Here is a 17,331-nt window from a genome sequence, read left to right on the forward strand (position 1 = left end):
ACTCAGCCGTAGGCCACCCACAGGGCCCGGGACATACTCAGCCGTAGGCCACCCACAGGGCCCGGGACATACTCAGCCGTAAGCCATCTCGATGATAGCAGCTCCCGGAGTAGGCACCCTCCTGGATCTCCCGCTGCAGGCCAGCAGCCCCGGGCATCAAGGGTGTGGAGGTGACCTGGACGTTCAGCCTTGGCTCCTCTGCTGATGGGCACGTGTCCTCAGGGCCAGCATCCAACACGGAAGGAACGTGTCCTGGGCTTTCTCCGTTGCTTGCTGCATAATGCTCAGAGGACATCAAACAAACCTCAAGCGGTTCTGTTGGATCATGTTCCAGGCAGCTCTCCCGGAACCGTCGGCCTTGGCCAAGGTCAACACAGGTGCCGGTCAGTAGTAACAGCTCCCTGTCATCCAGGACACATGACCCCTGTTCCTGGAGACTGCCCACATCTGGATCGGAGCCCACTGCCAAGGAAGAGCGTGTCCCTCTGAGTTCAGACATAGCACAGGAACAACTCGATGAAGTTTGGTCTGTCTGGTCACTGAAAAAGAGTTCCTTGAGGTTCCAGGAAAACGAATTCATATCAACCTCCTGGGCCTCCACTGCTTCCGGGCCCCCTGGGAGGTCCGTGGCCAAGGCATAGCAGGCTGAGGAGCTGCCCGTGAAGCCACCGTGTAGGTCTCTGCCTCCCAGATCGCAGGACACCACAGGAGCAGGGACAGCCGGGCGCTCTGTCGGAACGAGTTCAGCATGGGGCACATCCAGGGCTCCCGCAAGGCTCAACTGGGACAGCTGCTCCTTCATCAAGCAGGTCTGCAGCTCTTCTCGGTCATTTTTCACTCCCAGCCATGGCTCATCTAGAGTAGGTGTCCCAAACGAGAGGCCTGCCATCCCAGAGGGGTTCGGGGCCAAGTCCTGGCTTTGCCACCACAAGCCCCATTCACTCCCGTAGCAAGGGCAGTGCATCAGGACGCTGCCCCCTACCAGCTGACCCTTGGCCTGGGGCTTGGCCATGGCAGCCCCAGCCCAAAGGTCTGAACCACTGGGACCACTGACTCCCATCCGCTCTAGCTGGGCCTCCTGACACAGGCCACACATGCCAGCATTACTGCCCCCATCCTCAGCTGGGACTGGAGCTGCAGAATCTTCACAAGAAGCAAATGGCTTCACATCCACTGGTTCAGACCTGCTTTCTCCCAGAAGATCCTGTCTGGGACTCTCTATTGCCACAGGTTCCTCTCTTCCCAAGGCAGTGACTTGCTGGTCCTTGGGCAGCGCCTGTTCACCGTGCACTGGCAGGCTTCCTTCTGGGACACTGTCCACCCTGGGGATGACATGGGTGACCATCATGTAGGGCCACAGATGAGTCAAAAGGAGAGATTGCACCGATTGTCCATTAGAACTAAGTACAAAGCATTAAATGCCATCTATTTATAACAAGAGAAAGACCAAATTTTATGACCAAGTTAAAAAGCACTTAAATTTCTCCCAATTAAGTCTGTATTTAGAAATGATTTAGCAGAGAATGCTACCAAAAGCCCAGCAGTAAAGTACAGGAGCACTTGCCTATGCTTTGGTCAGCACTCTCACCTCATCTCAGAGCCTCCAAACCCCAGTCAGCCGTGCAGCTTAGCCGCAGCCCCACCTACAAGGGGAAGTCCCTGCTGCTGCCTTGAGGAGGTGTGAGAGGAAAGGAGAGAGGGATTGGAGGGTCCCTGGCAAACTCTACAACAGTAAAAAAAAAAAACAAAAAAACAACTGATTGACTACAAACACCATCTGACTTCACAGCCACTAGGGAAATGCCCACGCAGAAGGGGACAGGGGTCGGGGGGCCGGGCACAGTGGCTCACACCTGTAATCCCAGCACTTTGGGAGGCCGAGGTGGGCGGATCACTTGAGGTCAGGAGTTTGAGACCAGCCTGGCCAACATGGCAAAGCCCTGTCTCTACTAAAAATACAAAAATTAGCCAGGTGTGGTGGTGGGCACCTGTAATCCCAGCTACTTGGAGGCTGAGGCAGGAGAATCGTTTTAGCCTGGGAGGCAGAGGTTGCACCACTGCACTCCAGCGTGGGTGACACAGTAAGACTCTGTCTTAAACAAAAACAAAGAAAGAAGGGGACAGGGGCCAAAAAAGAGAGAGGAGGCTGGTGAGGGCGGCTGCTAAGAAGTGGCACACAATGTCCCCCAGCATTCAGCACATGGTGACCCACGAGGAGGCTGCCACAGTCCAGACAGGGTGATTACAGAGCCAAAGGACCCAGGCCTCCTGTCAGCCACGCACTGTGGCCTCCACACGACAGATTGACACTGGGCACCAGATGAACAGAATGTGACCGCACCCCCTCTCTCGGGGACAGACAAACAGGTTAATGTCAGCAACCTAGTAAAGGTACACCAGAGGCTCAGGAAGAGCACAGGATCGGGCACAGTGGCTCACACTTGTAATCCCAGCACGGTGGGAGGCTGAGCCCAGGAGTTCGAGACCAGCCTAGGCAACACAGGGAGACCTTGTCTCTACAAAAAATTAAAAAATCAGCCAGCGTGGTGACACACACCTGTAGTCCCAGCTACTTGGGCAGCTGAAGTGGGAACCGCGCTTGAGCACAAGAGTCTAGGCTGCAGCGAGCTGTGATCACACCACTGCACTCCAGCCTGGGCAATGGCCAAGACCATCTCAAAAAAAAAAAAAAAAAGACCAAGAGGAAGGATACAACCCAAGGGTGGGTTCCACAGAGAAAGGGATTCTGAGCCAAGTTCTGAGGAAAAGCAGTTTTCTGAGGGGAACTAGGGGTAGGCTGAGGGTCTGCGTCTGCCTGCATCTCTCCCTCCATCTCTCCCATCTCTCTCTCCCCCTGCACCTCCCTCTCCCTCTCTATCCATCCCATGCTTGAGACAAACCCCATGCAAATGCTAGAAAACCGCACATCCTCCTGTAGGACCAGGTAAGGCAGGAGGCCAATGCACACCACAAGGGTCTCATAAAGTCCCTTGCCAAAGAGTCTGGGCAACTTCTGGGGCACAGTCTGGACACACAGCTGAGGCCCCTGGGCAGCCCTGCATCTTCACCCATGCTCTTGGGCCTGAGTAGCGGACTGCTGCAGCCTCAGCACCCGTTCTCCTCTCCGCGGTCACCTGGGTCCACGGCCCTTCCATCAAAACCCTTGGGTCAGATGTGTCTGGGGATTTCAGAAGTCATATGGCCACTTGCTAGGGAGACCCCAGCAGGCTGGAGAGGGCCTCATGGGCATCCACTGCCCTGTGTCTGCAGCAAGGCCTCTGAATACTCAAACTGCAGAGGTCAAGGGAAAGCCACGAACAGCTCCACGCGTGCTCAGGGCCACTTCGACCATCCAGTGCTTTTAGCATCAATTCTAAGGAAAATATTTCAGTGTTGGGGGCATTTTGGGTTTCACAATTTTGGCTAAGAGATTGTGAAACTGTGGATCTCTGACTTTCAGCAGGACTGCAACTCAGGAAACACGAGGACATCCTCCAGCTGCCCTGGCAGCCAGGCATCGCCATGCCACTCAGTTCTGGCCAGTATGCAGTCAGGGCATGAAGGATGTGATCTGCCAAGTGCACAGAGTCCCTTGAGCTGCTTGGACCTCAACCCAGGGCAGCCCCAGGGACCACAGGTCCTCCACTGGGGATGCACCAGGGCCTGGCCTCTGTGGAGATCCGAGACCCCCACCTGCTGTCTGAGCACATCACTTGGGGTCTCTTCTAGTACCTGATCCACAGTCTAACAATTCACTCAGCTTCAGCATCCATTTGCTAACAATCAGACTGCACTCCCAGGATTACCAGGAAAACTAAAGGAGACAACTTACGAGGAAGCACCCAACCTAAGTCCCTAGAACACAAAAGCACTCCGTACAGCTCACCTCCTTCCTGCATGCTTCCTACCCCTGTTCTCTCTTGCTGTTTCAGCTTATTGTCCTGACCAGACCACAGTTCTCAGGAAGACACCTCAAGTCTTCTGCAATGCTCATTTGTTGAATAAGTGAACAAGTGAGTGACTGAGCAGCTGAATGAATGGATAAATCTCTACAGTCATAACTGCACTAGATGTGTAGTAGATGCTAATCAAACTCTTAGAACTCTGACATCCAAAAACATCCAATCCAATAGAAAGACTAGGAATTGGCTGATCTTGGCCAACTCCCTTGGTACAACCAAGTCCTGGCAGATGAATTGTGTCCAAGGTCCTGAGGAGAGCAACGGGCCACGTGGCCTCTGTCTGCCGAGATGTCCCAGACAAGGGGGAGCACTGGCAAGGGGGCCCAGCCGCTAGTGCTGTGAGCACCCACGGGCCAGACTTGGGCCCTCAACGACAGCCACCCCATTTCAGCTTGGTGGCACCTCTGGAGAGGTGTACACAGCAATATTATTCATAGTAATATTGAAAACTCCCATGTGTTGAGCACCTGCTCTGTTCCACACAGTGGAAGGAGAGCAAGTAGAGCCAACAGCTGCTCTCTCATGTCACTGAACGTGGACACACAGTGGCAAGTGGAAAATCAGGGAGGCTAAGCAAACAAGAGAAAGCACCAGCACGTTGGCCAGTGGGACAGTGGCTCATGAGCTAGGATGCCATCCAGGAGCCTTCGGTTCCGAGGGGGCCTGTAGAGGAAGATCTGCAGGACATGCATGTGCATACACATACACACACATTTAGCACAGTGTGCACGGTATAATCCCAGCCGTGCTAAGGGAAAGAAGCAGTTACACGTGAGCACACATATGCACACACACACATAAAATTGTAATATACAACTATAGTTGAATGCACAGAAGGCCTGGAAGGTTCTAACTGCTGACTGCGGTCCCCTGGGGGAAAGAGTGGGATTGGAGGAGGGGGATTGGAAGACGGCCAAGGGAACTGTCACTTTTACCATTATTCTATAATTTAAAAAAAACACATATTCATATATTACATATTTTTAAACATACGTATTTTATATGTATCTATTACATATTTTTAAAAATAATTTCAAGACTAGAAAACACAACAAGGTGGATAAATATCACAGACACAGCGATGAGCAGAAGGTGGACAGAAGGAAATGGTGCATCAGGCTCGACGTCAGGCAGTCTAACCTCCGCCCTGACCCAGGGCAGCAGGGTGTAGGGGGCACGGTGCAGGAAGGGACCCGGGGTCTGCAGGCAGCCAAGAAAGGGTCCTGGACCACCTGGGCACCTACAGTTTGGGTACCTTTACTGCAAACTGTGCATAAAAAAAGAGATTCTGGGCCGGGTGCAGTGGCTCACCCCTGTAATCCCAGCACTTTGAGAGGCCAAGGTGGGTGGATCATGAGGTCAAGGGATTGAGACCAGTCTGGCCAACACGGTGAAACCCCGTCTCTAGTAAAAATACAAAAATTAGACAGGCGTGGTGGCAGGCGCCTGTAGTTCCAGCTACTCAGGAGGCTAAGGCAGGAGAATCGCTTGAACCCAGGGGGCAGAGGTTGCAGAGAACCAAGATCACATCACTGCACTCCAGCCTGGGCGGTTGAGTGAGACTGTCTCAAAAAAAAAAAAAAAAAGATGATGAAGAAGAAAATGGGTTAAAAACACACACACATGCTATGCACAATAGGACTACGAGAATAGAACAAGTTTTTATTTCTACTTTTCCAAATGTTCCTAATTCTCTAATATAAACTTCTTTTACTCTAAATAGAATATTTTAAAATATGCAAAGAGAACAGATTCGTATGACGTTGAAAATGATAAAATTAATCCCAGCACTTTGGGAGGCCGAAGCAGGCAGATCAAGAGGTCAGGAAATTGAGACCATCCTGGCCAACACGGTGAAGCCCTGTCTCTACTGAAAAAAAAAAAACAAAAAATTAACCGGGCGTGGTGGCAGGCACTTGTAGTCCTAGCTACTTGGGAGGCTGAGGCAGGAGAATAGCATGAACCCGGGAAGCAGAGCTTGCAGTGAGCTGAGATGGCACCACTGCACTCCAGCCTGGGCTACAGAGCGAGACCGTGTCTCAAAAAAAAAAAAAAAGAAAATGATAAAATTATGGTATGTTTTCATCAGTTCTCTGAAATCTACCTAAACAATCTGGAACTCTCCACAGACTGCTTCCTTGTCCCTCCAGTCAGATAGTAACACCACGGTGCCCTCCCATACAGGCTGACAAGGACTCAGCCAGGCAGCGCAGAAACCCAGCTGTCACTGTGTGTGGAACAGAGCAGGCGCTCAACACGTGAGTTTTCAATATTACTATGAATAATAGGCTGAATATTTCTCTCTGACATGTTCCTCATTCACTTACCATCTGCCTGGCCTTTTACTAAACCTGCAGCCTCCCACCAAGGGACTTACCCTGGAGCAGGCTGAGGAGAGAGGCAGGAAAGGAGCTGGCTTCCAGTCCCCAGGTCAGTCTGAGTCCCGGTGAAGATGTCTTGGCTTTCCACTAGCTTCTGGGTCTCATCTTGGGGCACAATGTGGCCATCAGCAAGCACGACATCGATCCTTGGATCTGGCAGCAACACCAAAAAAGAGTGTGTGCTCTTTACAGACACTCCCTAAAACGAATCTGCTCATTTGCCTGGAACTCACTGAGGCTCCTTTACAGCATTACCAGCATTGACCACCTTTCACCACCCCAGGCGTCCCAGGTTCAAACCAGCGCCCTCTCTCTGCCTCCTGTCTCCCTGTTGCTTGGCCCAGGACACCCGCAGCCAGCTATCATGATCCTATTAACACCCAAGTCAGAGCACAGCCCTCATCTGCTGACAACCCTCCAACAGCTCCCATCTGACTCTGGGTAGAAGTCAAAGTCTTGGCCATGGCCCCCCAACCCTGTGGCCTCACTCCCCCAGGTCTCTCCACCTGGCCCTCTCTGGCCAGCCATCCCCGCCTCCCTGCCATACCTGAAGTATTAGAGGCCTTGGGATCGTGGCTCCTGATCCCAGAAACACTGCACCTGGCTATCTACAAGGCTTCCCTAGGCCTCCTGGGCCCCCAAGTCTAAGACTGCATGCCCTCTTTGCCTTCCTCCTGAGCTCTGGCCACTTCCTGGGCTCCACGTGTCACCTGGCTTCCTCCAGTCCCCATGAGGGCAGGGGTGTTTGCCCGCAACACAGCCTGGCACATGGTAGGGGATGAATGTCTCTTGGTTACATGAGAGAAAGCAGCCTGCATTAGGAAGGACCCTGGGAGGCCGGGCACGGTGGCTCACACCTGTAATCCCAGCACTCTGAGAGGCTGAGGCAGGTGGATCACCTGAGGTTGGGAGTTCGAGACCAGCCTGACCAACATGGAGAAACCCCGTCCTACTAAAAATAAAAATTTAGCCAGGTGTGGTGGTACATGCCTGTAATCCCAGCTACTCGGGAGGCTGAGACAGGAGAATCACTTGAACCCAGGAGGCAGAGGTTGCAGTGAGACGAAATGGTGCCACTGCACTCCAGCCTCAGCAACAAGAGCGAAACTCCATCTCAAAGAAAGAAAAAGAAGGACCCAGGGGAAAAACCCTAGCCCCAAGCCAAGGGAAGCCTGCTCCATGACCAGGACTGTTAGGTAGTTCGGCATAACTTCTCCGAGAGGCATTTTTGACAATAACTAGCAAAAGCGTTCATTCCCTGAAACCAGAAATTACACTTCTAAGTATTCATCCTCAGGAAGCAATGTGAGAGGCACAGAAATGCTGTGATCCCCTCCCCCAAGCACCAAATATCCGACAAAAAGCGTGTACCACACACACAGGTGTGCGCGCACAGGTCAGGATTTGGAATTCTGGGAAAAGGGGAAGGGGAATATCATCAGTGCCAGAGGAAAAAGCTCATATAAAGGATAGATTTTGAGATAGAAAAACCCAGACACGATGAGGGGAACCACATGCTAAGGAAAGCAGGGATTGTAAGGAGAACCAACAGCCTAACAAAGCATCTTTTAAAACAAATGTTACAATCCAGCTTCTAATGCCCCAGGCGAGACCCTGTGGGGAAGGAGGCCGGGGGCGTGTGCCAAAGAACTCACTCGAAGCCCAGAAAGCTTGTCTGGGTGAATGAGTGTCTGACGGTGAATGTTTATCTCACAAGGCCGGTCAGTCCCGTGAAGCTGTAGTTTTCCTCAGTGACTGTATTAAATCCACTTTCGCACTCACTTTCGCACTCATTCAATACCCGAGTGACCGTGTGCAGGACAACCTCGCAAGCCAGCACCTGCCGACCCGCCTGGCCCCACCACGATGCAGAGCCCCGACGCGGCTGTGCTTTCTGCCAGCTCGGGCCTCTCTCTCTCTATCTCACGCCCACTGTGTCCTTCCATAGAACAGAGACCCCCACCCGACGCCCCTGCCACACCATCACCCCGATCCTTGAGCCCCAGCCTGGCCCAGGACTCCAGAACTACACCCAGTGAGCCCACGCTCCAGCGGGGCAGAGCCCATGGAGGCAGAGTCCCGGGGTCCCCACCAGGGCAGAGCCAGGGACAGGGTGCACCCCCACCCCATGCTTGTCAACAAAAAAGTGAGCACTGTGGAAGCAGCCAGGGGCCTGCTCCTTACCAGGAGCTCAGGCATGGGCCCTGCCAGGACATCAGTGGGTTCCACTGCCCCCCACTGCTCCCAGCCAGAGTGGGTCCCTCGGGACAGGAGGCAGTGTGCTTGTCTTCACATGCCACACACCTAAGACTGTGCATATGAAAGGGACTCGGGAGTATTTGTCGAAATAATTTAAAATGTTAAATTAAAACTATTTGGGATAAATATAATTAAACCAGGAAATACTGGTAGAACATTCAATTTAGTAATTGCAGTCAACCCTCGGTACACTCAGGGGATGGGTTCCAGGACCCCCAGAAGGCCAAAATCCGAGCACCCTCAAGTCCCACAGCCCACCCCACGGAACGGAGGTGCACGAAGGTCAGCCCTCCATATACGCCAACTTCACCTCCCACCAACACTGGATTTCTGAGGTTGAAAAGAATCCGTGTGTAAGTGGACCCTCCAATGTCAAAGCCAGTTGTTCAAGGGTCAGCTGTAATCCGATTTGCTACATGGATTCACTCAAACTACACGAAGCTATATAAGTTGACTTAGAAAAGACAAGACTGTCAGTTAGCTGTGTCTCGGATATTAAGACTGTCAGTTAGCTGTGTCTCCGATGATGTGTCTCGGATATTATGGACACAGGTGATACGATCTTGGGGGGTTTCTATTCTTCTTCTCTATGCTCATACATTTGTAAGAATAACCTGTCACAGCCCCTGAGACAGAGAGGAACATCAAACCAGGAAACAGTCACCCCCACTCCGCGCCCCCAGCACCCCTGAGCCTCTGGAGGGGCCATAGCTCCTGCTCCTCCCAGCCCTGTCTCGGAAGCACGGGGCTGTCTGGGGCTTAGCAGCTGCAGGCGCATTCAGGAGGAGGAGGACATGTCTTACCCTGGGCCCCCTCAGCGGGGTCCTGGCCCTGCCATGGGTCCAAGGTTTTCTCCCCACACCCACTCTCATCACCGACATCCAGACAGCTGGCCAGGTCTGGGAGCTGTAATGAGCTGTCGTACGCAAGGTCCATGTAGCTGTAGAAACCAGGAATCAGGAAAGTGATGTTCTAGAAAGCAAAGTGGGGACATTTCAGAAACTGGAGGATCCACACTGACCCACTGGACCATCCCCCGGGGGAGGAATGAACACAAGGAGAGCCGGTCCCTGAGGGTTCACTCTCAAGGTCGGGAGAGGCCTGGGGCCAAATGTCCCTCGACACACCTGAAGCCCCGCTGATGCTCAACATGTAATTCATGATTTTTCCCCTTTTCTTTTTTTTTTTGAGACGGAGTCTCACTCTGTTGCCTAGGCTGGAGTGTAGTGGCGCTATCTCAGCTCACTGCAAGCTCCGCCTCCCGGGTTCACACCATTCTCATGCCTCAGCCTCCCAAGTAGCTGGGACTACAGGCCACCTGACACCACACCTGGCTAATTTTTGTATTTTTAGTAGAGACGGAGTTTCACCGTGTTAGCCAGGATGGTCTTGATCTCCTGACCTCATGATTCACCTGCCTCGGCCTCCCAAAGTGCTGGGATTACAGGTGTGAGCCACTGTGCCCGGCCCCTTTTCTTAAGTAAAACGTAAAAACATAGTCTGCAGCAAGTTACAGCGACACCGACACATCTTTGGAGCAGACATCTGGCCTTTGGCCCCATGTTTACATGGATCTGGGAGCCTGTGTCTGCAAGCCTCACCTCACATGGCTCACTAGTGGCCGGAACAGTGACGTGTGCCCAGGACAGAAGGACTGGGGGCCTCCCAGGCCAGGAGCTGCTCTGACAGATGCTTCCTCAAAGCTATGGGACACTGCCCACAGCATCCAGGAAGAATGCTAACTGCTTTTTAACTAACTTAAATTTAACTTAACTACAACTTAGCTTAGCTGCTTTTTACTATTTCTACTAGGGTGAGAAATGAACCCCCGCAGTTGTGTCGTAAACCCTGGTCCATCAGTCAGACCAGATCTCTAGGGCTTCGAGGCACAGTGCTCCTCTCCCTCCCTCCAACGGTGGCTGCTGGGGAGGGGTGGAGAGGAAGGAGCTTGGCAGCTGTGAGCAGGGACCTCCCTCAGCAGGGACCTCCCTCCCTGGACCCAAGGTCCCTCCTGGATAAAGGTGCAAGCTGGAGAGCTTGCCAGGCGCGAGGCCTGTGCCAGACGCAAGCCTGCACTGCAGAGCACAGCAGCTTCCTCAGAGGGAACAGGGAGTCAGGCGCCCAGGGCAACCCCACCTTGCCCAGGAGCTCGGTCTTTCCATAACCAAACAGTGTCAGTGCAAAGCTATGGTTGATGCCGTGGATGGTCCCATCTGGCAGGAGGGTGATGAGGCCGCTGATGGTGCAGAACACCCAGATAGATGCCCAGTAGCCCCTCGCAGGGGCCGCCTCACTGGTGATCGCCTCCTCACTGTTGGGTTGGGATTTCAGTTTTAAGCTCAGAGGGAAGGTGGTGCCGTCCCGGGCTCTTCCAACAGACCTCTGAATCTTGAGATTCTGAAAGAAAGGCTTGTCGTTTAGCTCAAGCCGTGCTTCACACGGACAGAGCACTGAATCTGTGCTGCATCCGACCTGACTTCTACCCCACACGTCACCAGGGAAGGTCCCCAGGACATCTCACACCCACACTGCTCTGCCTTACTCTCCTCCCGGGCCCGCCTGGCCCAGGAAAGAGCCCTTCTGTGGGTGGGGAGGACTCAGTGTCCAGAGCTGCCCCAGGCACAGCGACCCCAGGGCAAGTGAGACACCCCTACTGAGGGGGCCGGGCACCAGCAGGGAGGGAGGGAGGGAAGACTGTGGGGCTCAGGCTCGGGGCTCAGCCACGTCACTGGCAACTGCCATCCTTGCTCTGGCCCCAGGATACTGGCCCCACAGGCTGCACCGCACCAGCTGTGCATCTGTGGATGTGTTCTCCCACCCCTCTCAGCCTTGAGCAATGTCCCAGCTTCCACCTCTGTGGGTGGCCCAGTCCCTCCCTCCATCCTCATCCCTCCTGCCTGGGGGGCAGTGGTTCCCACTGTCGCTCAGCTCTCAGCAGCCTTCTTGGCTCCCCCATCACTCACACAACCAGACCCCTGTACTGCATTCCCTCAGCTTTAAGTACTTGGTATGCACTCGGTTTCCCAACTAAATCCTGATGAATACAGCACTCCAAACCAAAGTTTGTTTGTTTGAGACGGAGTCTCACTCTGTCGTCCAGGCTGGAGTGCAGTGAAACAATCTTGGCTCACTGCAACCTCCACCTCCAGGTTCAAGCGATTCTCCTGCCTCAGCCACCTGAGTCGCTGGGATTACAGGCGCCCGCTACCACACCCAGCTAATTTTTGTATTTTTAGTACAGATGGGGTTTCACCATGTTGGCCAGGCCGGTCTCAAACTCCTGACCTCAGGTGATCTTCCGGCCTCAGCCTCCCAAAGTGCTGGGATTACAGGCATGAGCCACCGCGCCCGGCCCAAACCAAAAATTTTTAAGTTTCTTCCCTTTATAGTTACAAGATGGCAAACTGGATCTAGGCTTGTGTGTCTGCCCTTGTTTAAAGGCTCACCCTGTAAAATGAGAGAACTGGAGGGGCCTGTGTCGGAGGCAGGCAGGGCAGCTCATCTACCCTGTCTTGAACACAGCATTGCCCCTAGTCAAGGTCAGAACTCAAGACCCCAGGCTCCCTGTGGCAAACACAGGCCCTGACCCAGTTCTGCTGAACCTCACATGGCCGCAGGCCCCAGTGAGCCAGCCAAGGAATGAGCGGCACATAGGGTCCCCTTTCCATGGCTCACAGGGTCTGTCTCGATTTGCTGCTGCGGGGTGTTAGGTGGCTCCAGTGTGGGCTACTAGGAACAGTGCTGCTGCTGAGAACACGCTCACGCATGTTTTCCAGCGCACGTTCCTTTGAACACACGGCTCAGACGGGTCAGAGGTTTGCTTCTGCTCAGACTCGGCAGATGCTGCCCAGCAGCCTCCCAGAGTAGTGGCAACGGCTGATGCTCCTGCCCGCTCTGAGGCCCAAGTGGCTACTGCTTTAGAGCAAAGGGCACAGAGAGAACACACGTGGCGGGGAGCAGGGCTTCCAACCAAGCTGGGAAGCTTAAAATAGTAAATGATAGGCTCAGAGGGTGAAGGTCTTGGTTTAAGGCAAGACAGAAAAGTGGCGAGTTCCTGTGGATGTCCTGAAAAGATCTACTTCTTACAGCCCCAGAGCTGACTTCAGCCAAAACCAACTGTCCTGCCCCACCCTGCAGGCTGTTGGGGTGTGACATCAGTTCAGCTCAAGTAATGGGGTCCCCTGTGTGAAAGCCACACACTAGGTGGGAAAAGGCCATCTGGAGGATTCGGATGACTACTGAAGCCTCAGATCATACCCCAACCTCCACTGCCCTCCAACGCTGCTCTCGCAGCCCCCGACCGGCTGACAAGGCCGCCCTGCTTTGAGGGGAAACCCGACCATCAGCCAGTCCTCCCTCAAGACAGATCCCAACACATGCCCCCAGCAGGCTCCAGGGACAAGACTCAGGGGACAGGAGTGGTCAGCTGGGAGACCACATAGGCTCCCGCCCTTGGTCAAGGCCTCAGCGCACAGGAAGCTCAAAACTGAGCACATCCCACTGTCAAGGCCACCCCTGCCTTCCGAAACCCTTGGTCTACGTCTCTGGATATGGATTCAGAGCTAAGAACTCAACCCCATCACACAATGCAGGAGGTCAGGAGCCCTACCTTTGGGATGTGCTGGCCAGAAGGAGGGAGCTGCACAGAAGGGATCAGGTCTGTGATGTGCTGCCCAGCCATGTCCTCCCCAGACACGTACCCGTGAAGATGAGCAAAGAGACTGTCACATGACGTGATGGTGCCCTGGAGGAAAAGCCCAGTGCTTATCCTAAAAGCTTCTTGCGCTCCAGCTGTAAATTTCACTAAGCTTCCATATTTTCTAACTAAGCTTGCTTATTTTCATAAGCAAGACCCCAACATGATTTCTCCATCGGAAGTGCAAGAGACATAAACACACGAATTGGATAAGAGTATCACCATCTTTCTCCTTCTACCAGAGATGTACCTAAATTGTGGGCTTTCTTGTGCTTCAGGAGCCTGGCCCACACCACAGCTCATTAATAACATCCCAGTTCACACGTGAGGGCTGCCCCTAATGCCAGCTGCTATTCCGGGGGTTTTACACATATCATCTCATTTAAATGTTGAAACAACCTTATGAGGAGTTATGATTATGGCCCGGTTTACAGGTGAGGAACTGAAGTATGGGAGGTTCGTTCCCTGCCCAAGCATACACAATCAGTGAGGGCACCACTGGGCACACCCTCCAGGCTCCTCATCCTCTCTTTCTTCCCAAAAGAATGAGACAGGGACCAGCACTTGCTGAAGAGGAGAACCATGCCGGCTCCAGCATCTGTGAGACATGAGGCAAAGTTGCACACTCACATCGCTCTGGAAAGCAACCCAGGTCGAGACCCTCTCCACGGGCTCCAGGACTACCACGCAGCACAGGCGGTGTTCCTGCCGCATCCTCTTCATCCACACAGACACTGGAATCTTCTCCCCACTACGGCTGATGACGTCCACCTGTGGAGACAGGTTCGCACCTGCATGCCATGGACCCAAAAGACCAGTCTGGGTGGAGCACCCACCTCCAGGAGGCCCAAACTCCAGGCACTGCAACGTTTTCAACTTCTGCTTACCTGTCCTTCATTTCAGAAATTTACCAAAGCACAAACAAGATTTCTGATGCTGAACACTAAAATCTCCAAGTGCAAGTTTTATCAAGAGAGTTGATTTCATTCTCAGTTCATGGTAACATTGCAGGGTGAAAAAAGCAGCATCTGTTATTTCTTAAAGAAACAGACACCAACACATGGTGAATATCTTAATTTTTTTCTTCTTAGTAGTCAGTTGCTTGAACCAGTGATTTTCTGATACAATTGGTGCTAAGCTTTTTCCATGCTTTGGACTCAGTCCTCCACATCCAACTCAGCTCACCTGTCAATGTCCAGGGTGGACACATGGCACAGGTGAGAGAATCAACACTGTCTAGGGAAACACTTCCAGGCCCACAGCCCTGCCCACTCCCACAAACACCAAACAGAATGTGAAAATCAATAGACAATAAAACCATAATACTCTTGAGAATCTGATGCGGTGCCCTGCAGGACTGCAAAACACTAGTGAAGCTACAGCCCTCAAACAAAGCAAGGGCCGCCCACGACACCCCCCAGGAGCCCAGCCACAGCCACAGTGTCCATTCCTGTGACGATTCGTTTTTAAAGGGCCCCCACCCCCACTGCAGCTAAAGCAGGGAAACGGCACCTGGGATGACATTTTCAGCTGAAGAAGCTGAGGTGCCCTGGTGCCACCCAACCCCCAGCAGAGCTCCTAGTGGGGAACACTGAGCTCTTCCTGCCGTACGCTGCTGGTCTTGAGGCCAGACTGAGCTCTGCACCCGCACCCACTCACCACCGTGCCGAACACCACCGCAGCGTGGCCGTCAGCCTCCATATGCTCCTCGCTGAGGGCCTCAACCACATCGGAATCTGACCTCAGAAAGAACTGCGTGAGCTTCTGGCCAATCAGGTCCTGGCTGCTGTACCCCAGGAGCCTGCAAGCTTTGTCGTTAGCAACCAGAATCTGAGGAATCACAAAGAGGAACAAGGATGCAGACATCCCCAGCAGCTCTACCAGCTGCCGAGAACAGCCCAGGAGGACCACGCAGAAGTCGGCCTTTTCCTGACAGATAGGGTCTCACTCTTGCCCAGGCTGGAGTGCAGTGGTGCAATCGTAGCTCATTGCAGCCTTGAACTCCTGGGCTCAAGTGATCCTCCTGCCTCAGCCTCCCCGGTAGCTGGGACTACAGGTGTGTGCCACCACACCTGGCTAATTTCTTTGTAGAGATGGGATCTTGCTGTTGCCCACGCTGGTCTTGAACTCCTGGGCTCAAGCGATCTTCCCACCTCCCAAAGTGCCCAAATGTTTTTCTAATTGCATTAAAACACACGAATCCGGCCGGGCGCAGTGGCTCAAGCCTGTAATCCCAGCACTTTGGGAGGCCGAGACGGGTGGATCACGAGGTCAGGAGATCGAGACCATCCTGGCTAACACGGTGAAACCCCGTCTCTACTAAAAAATACAAAAAACTAGCCGGGCGAGGTGGTGGCGCCTGTAGTCCCAGCTACTCGGGAGGCTGAGGCAGGAGAATGGTGTGAACCCGGGAGGCGGAGCTTGCAGTGAGCTGAGATCCGGCCACTGCACTCCAGCCCGGGCGGCAGAGCGAGACTCCGTCTCAAAAAAAAAAAAAAAAAAAAACACGAATCCCAGGTTTAAGGCACAAACCCCAAATCCACATCTATACAGCTGGATCTAAAACAGAAGCAAATACCTCTGTGGTCTTGGCATCCACAGTGAAGATGGCCTTGTTAGGGTTGCACACAGGGGCCGGAAGCAGGGGTGACGACCACCCTGAGGACAGTCCCCGCAGCAGGGAGCAGCAGGACACACTGCCCCCAGGCCCGGCCGGGTCCGCGGGCTCGGGGGGGGCAGGGCAGTGCAGTTTACTTGTACAAATATTCTGGGCAGCCAGTGATGACAGACAGTAGGAGCTCCATCTGTCTTCTGAAAAGAGAAGCGAAGCAAAGCTTTAGACTTCACACAGCTGCCAGAGTCCACCTTCTGAAACGGCAAAGCACACAGCCCTTGCCCTTAACTCCTGCAAAAAGATCTAAGGATTAAGTCAGTCTGCACAGCTAACGCACACTCTCATCGTGTGTCTGAACATGGTCCCCAGAATCCACTGAGGCAACCACCAGGTCCACTCGGAAGCATGAACAGCACAAGATCAACACTTCTGTGTCTAAATTACACTCAAAGCCAGGCGTGCCTATAATGCCAGCTCTTTGGGAGGCTGAGGCAGGAAGGCTGCTTGAGTTCAGGAATTCAAGATCAACCTGGGCAACACGGCGAGACCCGGTCCCTGCTAAAAATAAAATTTTTAAAAATTAGTTGGGCATGGTGGTGTGCCCCCACAGTCCTATCTACTCAGGAGGCTAAGGCAGGAGGATTGCCTGAGCCCAGGAGTTTGAGACTGCAGTGAGTTATGATTGCGCCACTGCACTCCAGCCTGAGCAACACAGTGAGACCTTGTCTCAAAAACCAAAACAGCTTAATCACATTCAAAGGTCCCTTCCTTCCCACTGTCTGTCCTTCGTCAGTCATTCCAAGACCCCACAGCTACTCCGGCAGGTGCCCCATCACTTACTCCTTGGAGGCGTCCTTCGATTCAAGAGCTCCTTGTGCAGCGTTCTCACTCTCAGCAATGCCTCCAATGGCTCCCAAAACCCTCAGCCCAGTCATTCCTCAGACCTCACCCTCCTCCCACACCACCTTCCTTGGGCCCCTGGGCTCCCCCACCTCCCACCCTCTCACCTCTCAGTGGCCCTGGTTGCATCTCACCCATTCCTCGGTAGCTTTGAATATATCTAAACTAGGAATGCACTGCAGACTCCCGCACTCACACCTCCGCCCGGACCCCCCACGGCCCACTCCCCCGCTTCCCTATCTCAGGAGACACCAGCTGCCTTCTTCCAGTGCTCAAAACCAAGCACCCGAGACCTGGACCTTCCATTTCTCTCCCATCCCCTCCCCTCCGTGTCCTTTATCCAGGAACCCTGACTTTCTCAGTGAGTGGCCTGACCGCAACCATTCTCTGAGGCTGGAAACCACATGGCCATCCAGCCACTCTCTCACCCCTCCGCTTCCTAGACAGCAGTCACCAAGCGCAGCGCCTCCTCCTGTCTCAAGGCCCTGTGCCTCTGGCTCCCACCCGTTCCTCATGCAG

The 17,331-nt window shown here is 53.5% G+C and overlaps 1 protein-coding gene across 8 annotated transcripts in view; it reads right to left on the reverse strand.

Annotated features, from left to right (window-relative positions):
* Positions 1–17,331, reverse strand: part of PASK (PAS domain containing serine/threonine kinase) — a 50,868-nt gene that overhangs the window by 24,805 nt on the left and 8,732 nt on the right. For 6 of the 8 annotated variants that reach the window (XR_003307163.1, XM_026449077.2, XM_026449080.2 and 3 more), the window contains 8 exons: positions 15,877–16,109; positions 14,958–15,128; positions 13,929–14,069; positions 13,212–13,346; positions 10,739–10,999; positions 9,406–9,574; positions 6,340–6,496; positions 73–1,322 (listed from right to left, as the gene is read on the reverse strand). Coding sequence is in view for 7 of the 8 variants with exons in the window: in XM_026449077.2 (XP_026304862.1) it covers positions 73–1,322; positions 6,340–6,496; positions 9,406–9,574; positions 10,739–10,999; positions 13,212–13,346; positions 13,929–14,069; positions 14,958–15,128; positions 15,877–16,109 (2,517 nt within the window). In the remaining variant the exon portion in view is untranslated. Of the gene's footprint in view, positions 1–72; positions 1,323–6,339; positions 6,497–9,405; positions 9,575–10,738; positions 11,000–13,211; positions 13,347–13,928; positions 14,070–14,185; positions 14,933–14,957; positions 15,129–15,876; positions 16,110–17,331 lie in introns of those variants that run through there. The other 2 variants (XM_026449079.1, XM_026449082.1) reach the window with 2 other exon arrangements.

This window comes from Piliocolobus tephrosceles, chromosome 11 (genome assembly GCF_002776525.5).
Source record: "Piliocolobus tephrosceles isolate RC106 chromosome 11, ASM277652v3, whole genome shotgun sequence".
NCBI lineage: Eukaryota > Metazoa > Chordata > Mammalia > Primates > Cercopithecidae > Piliocolobus > Piliocolobus tephrosceles.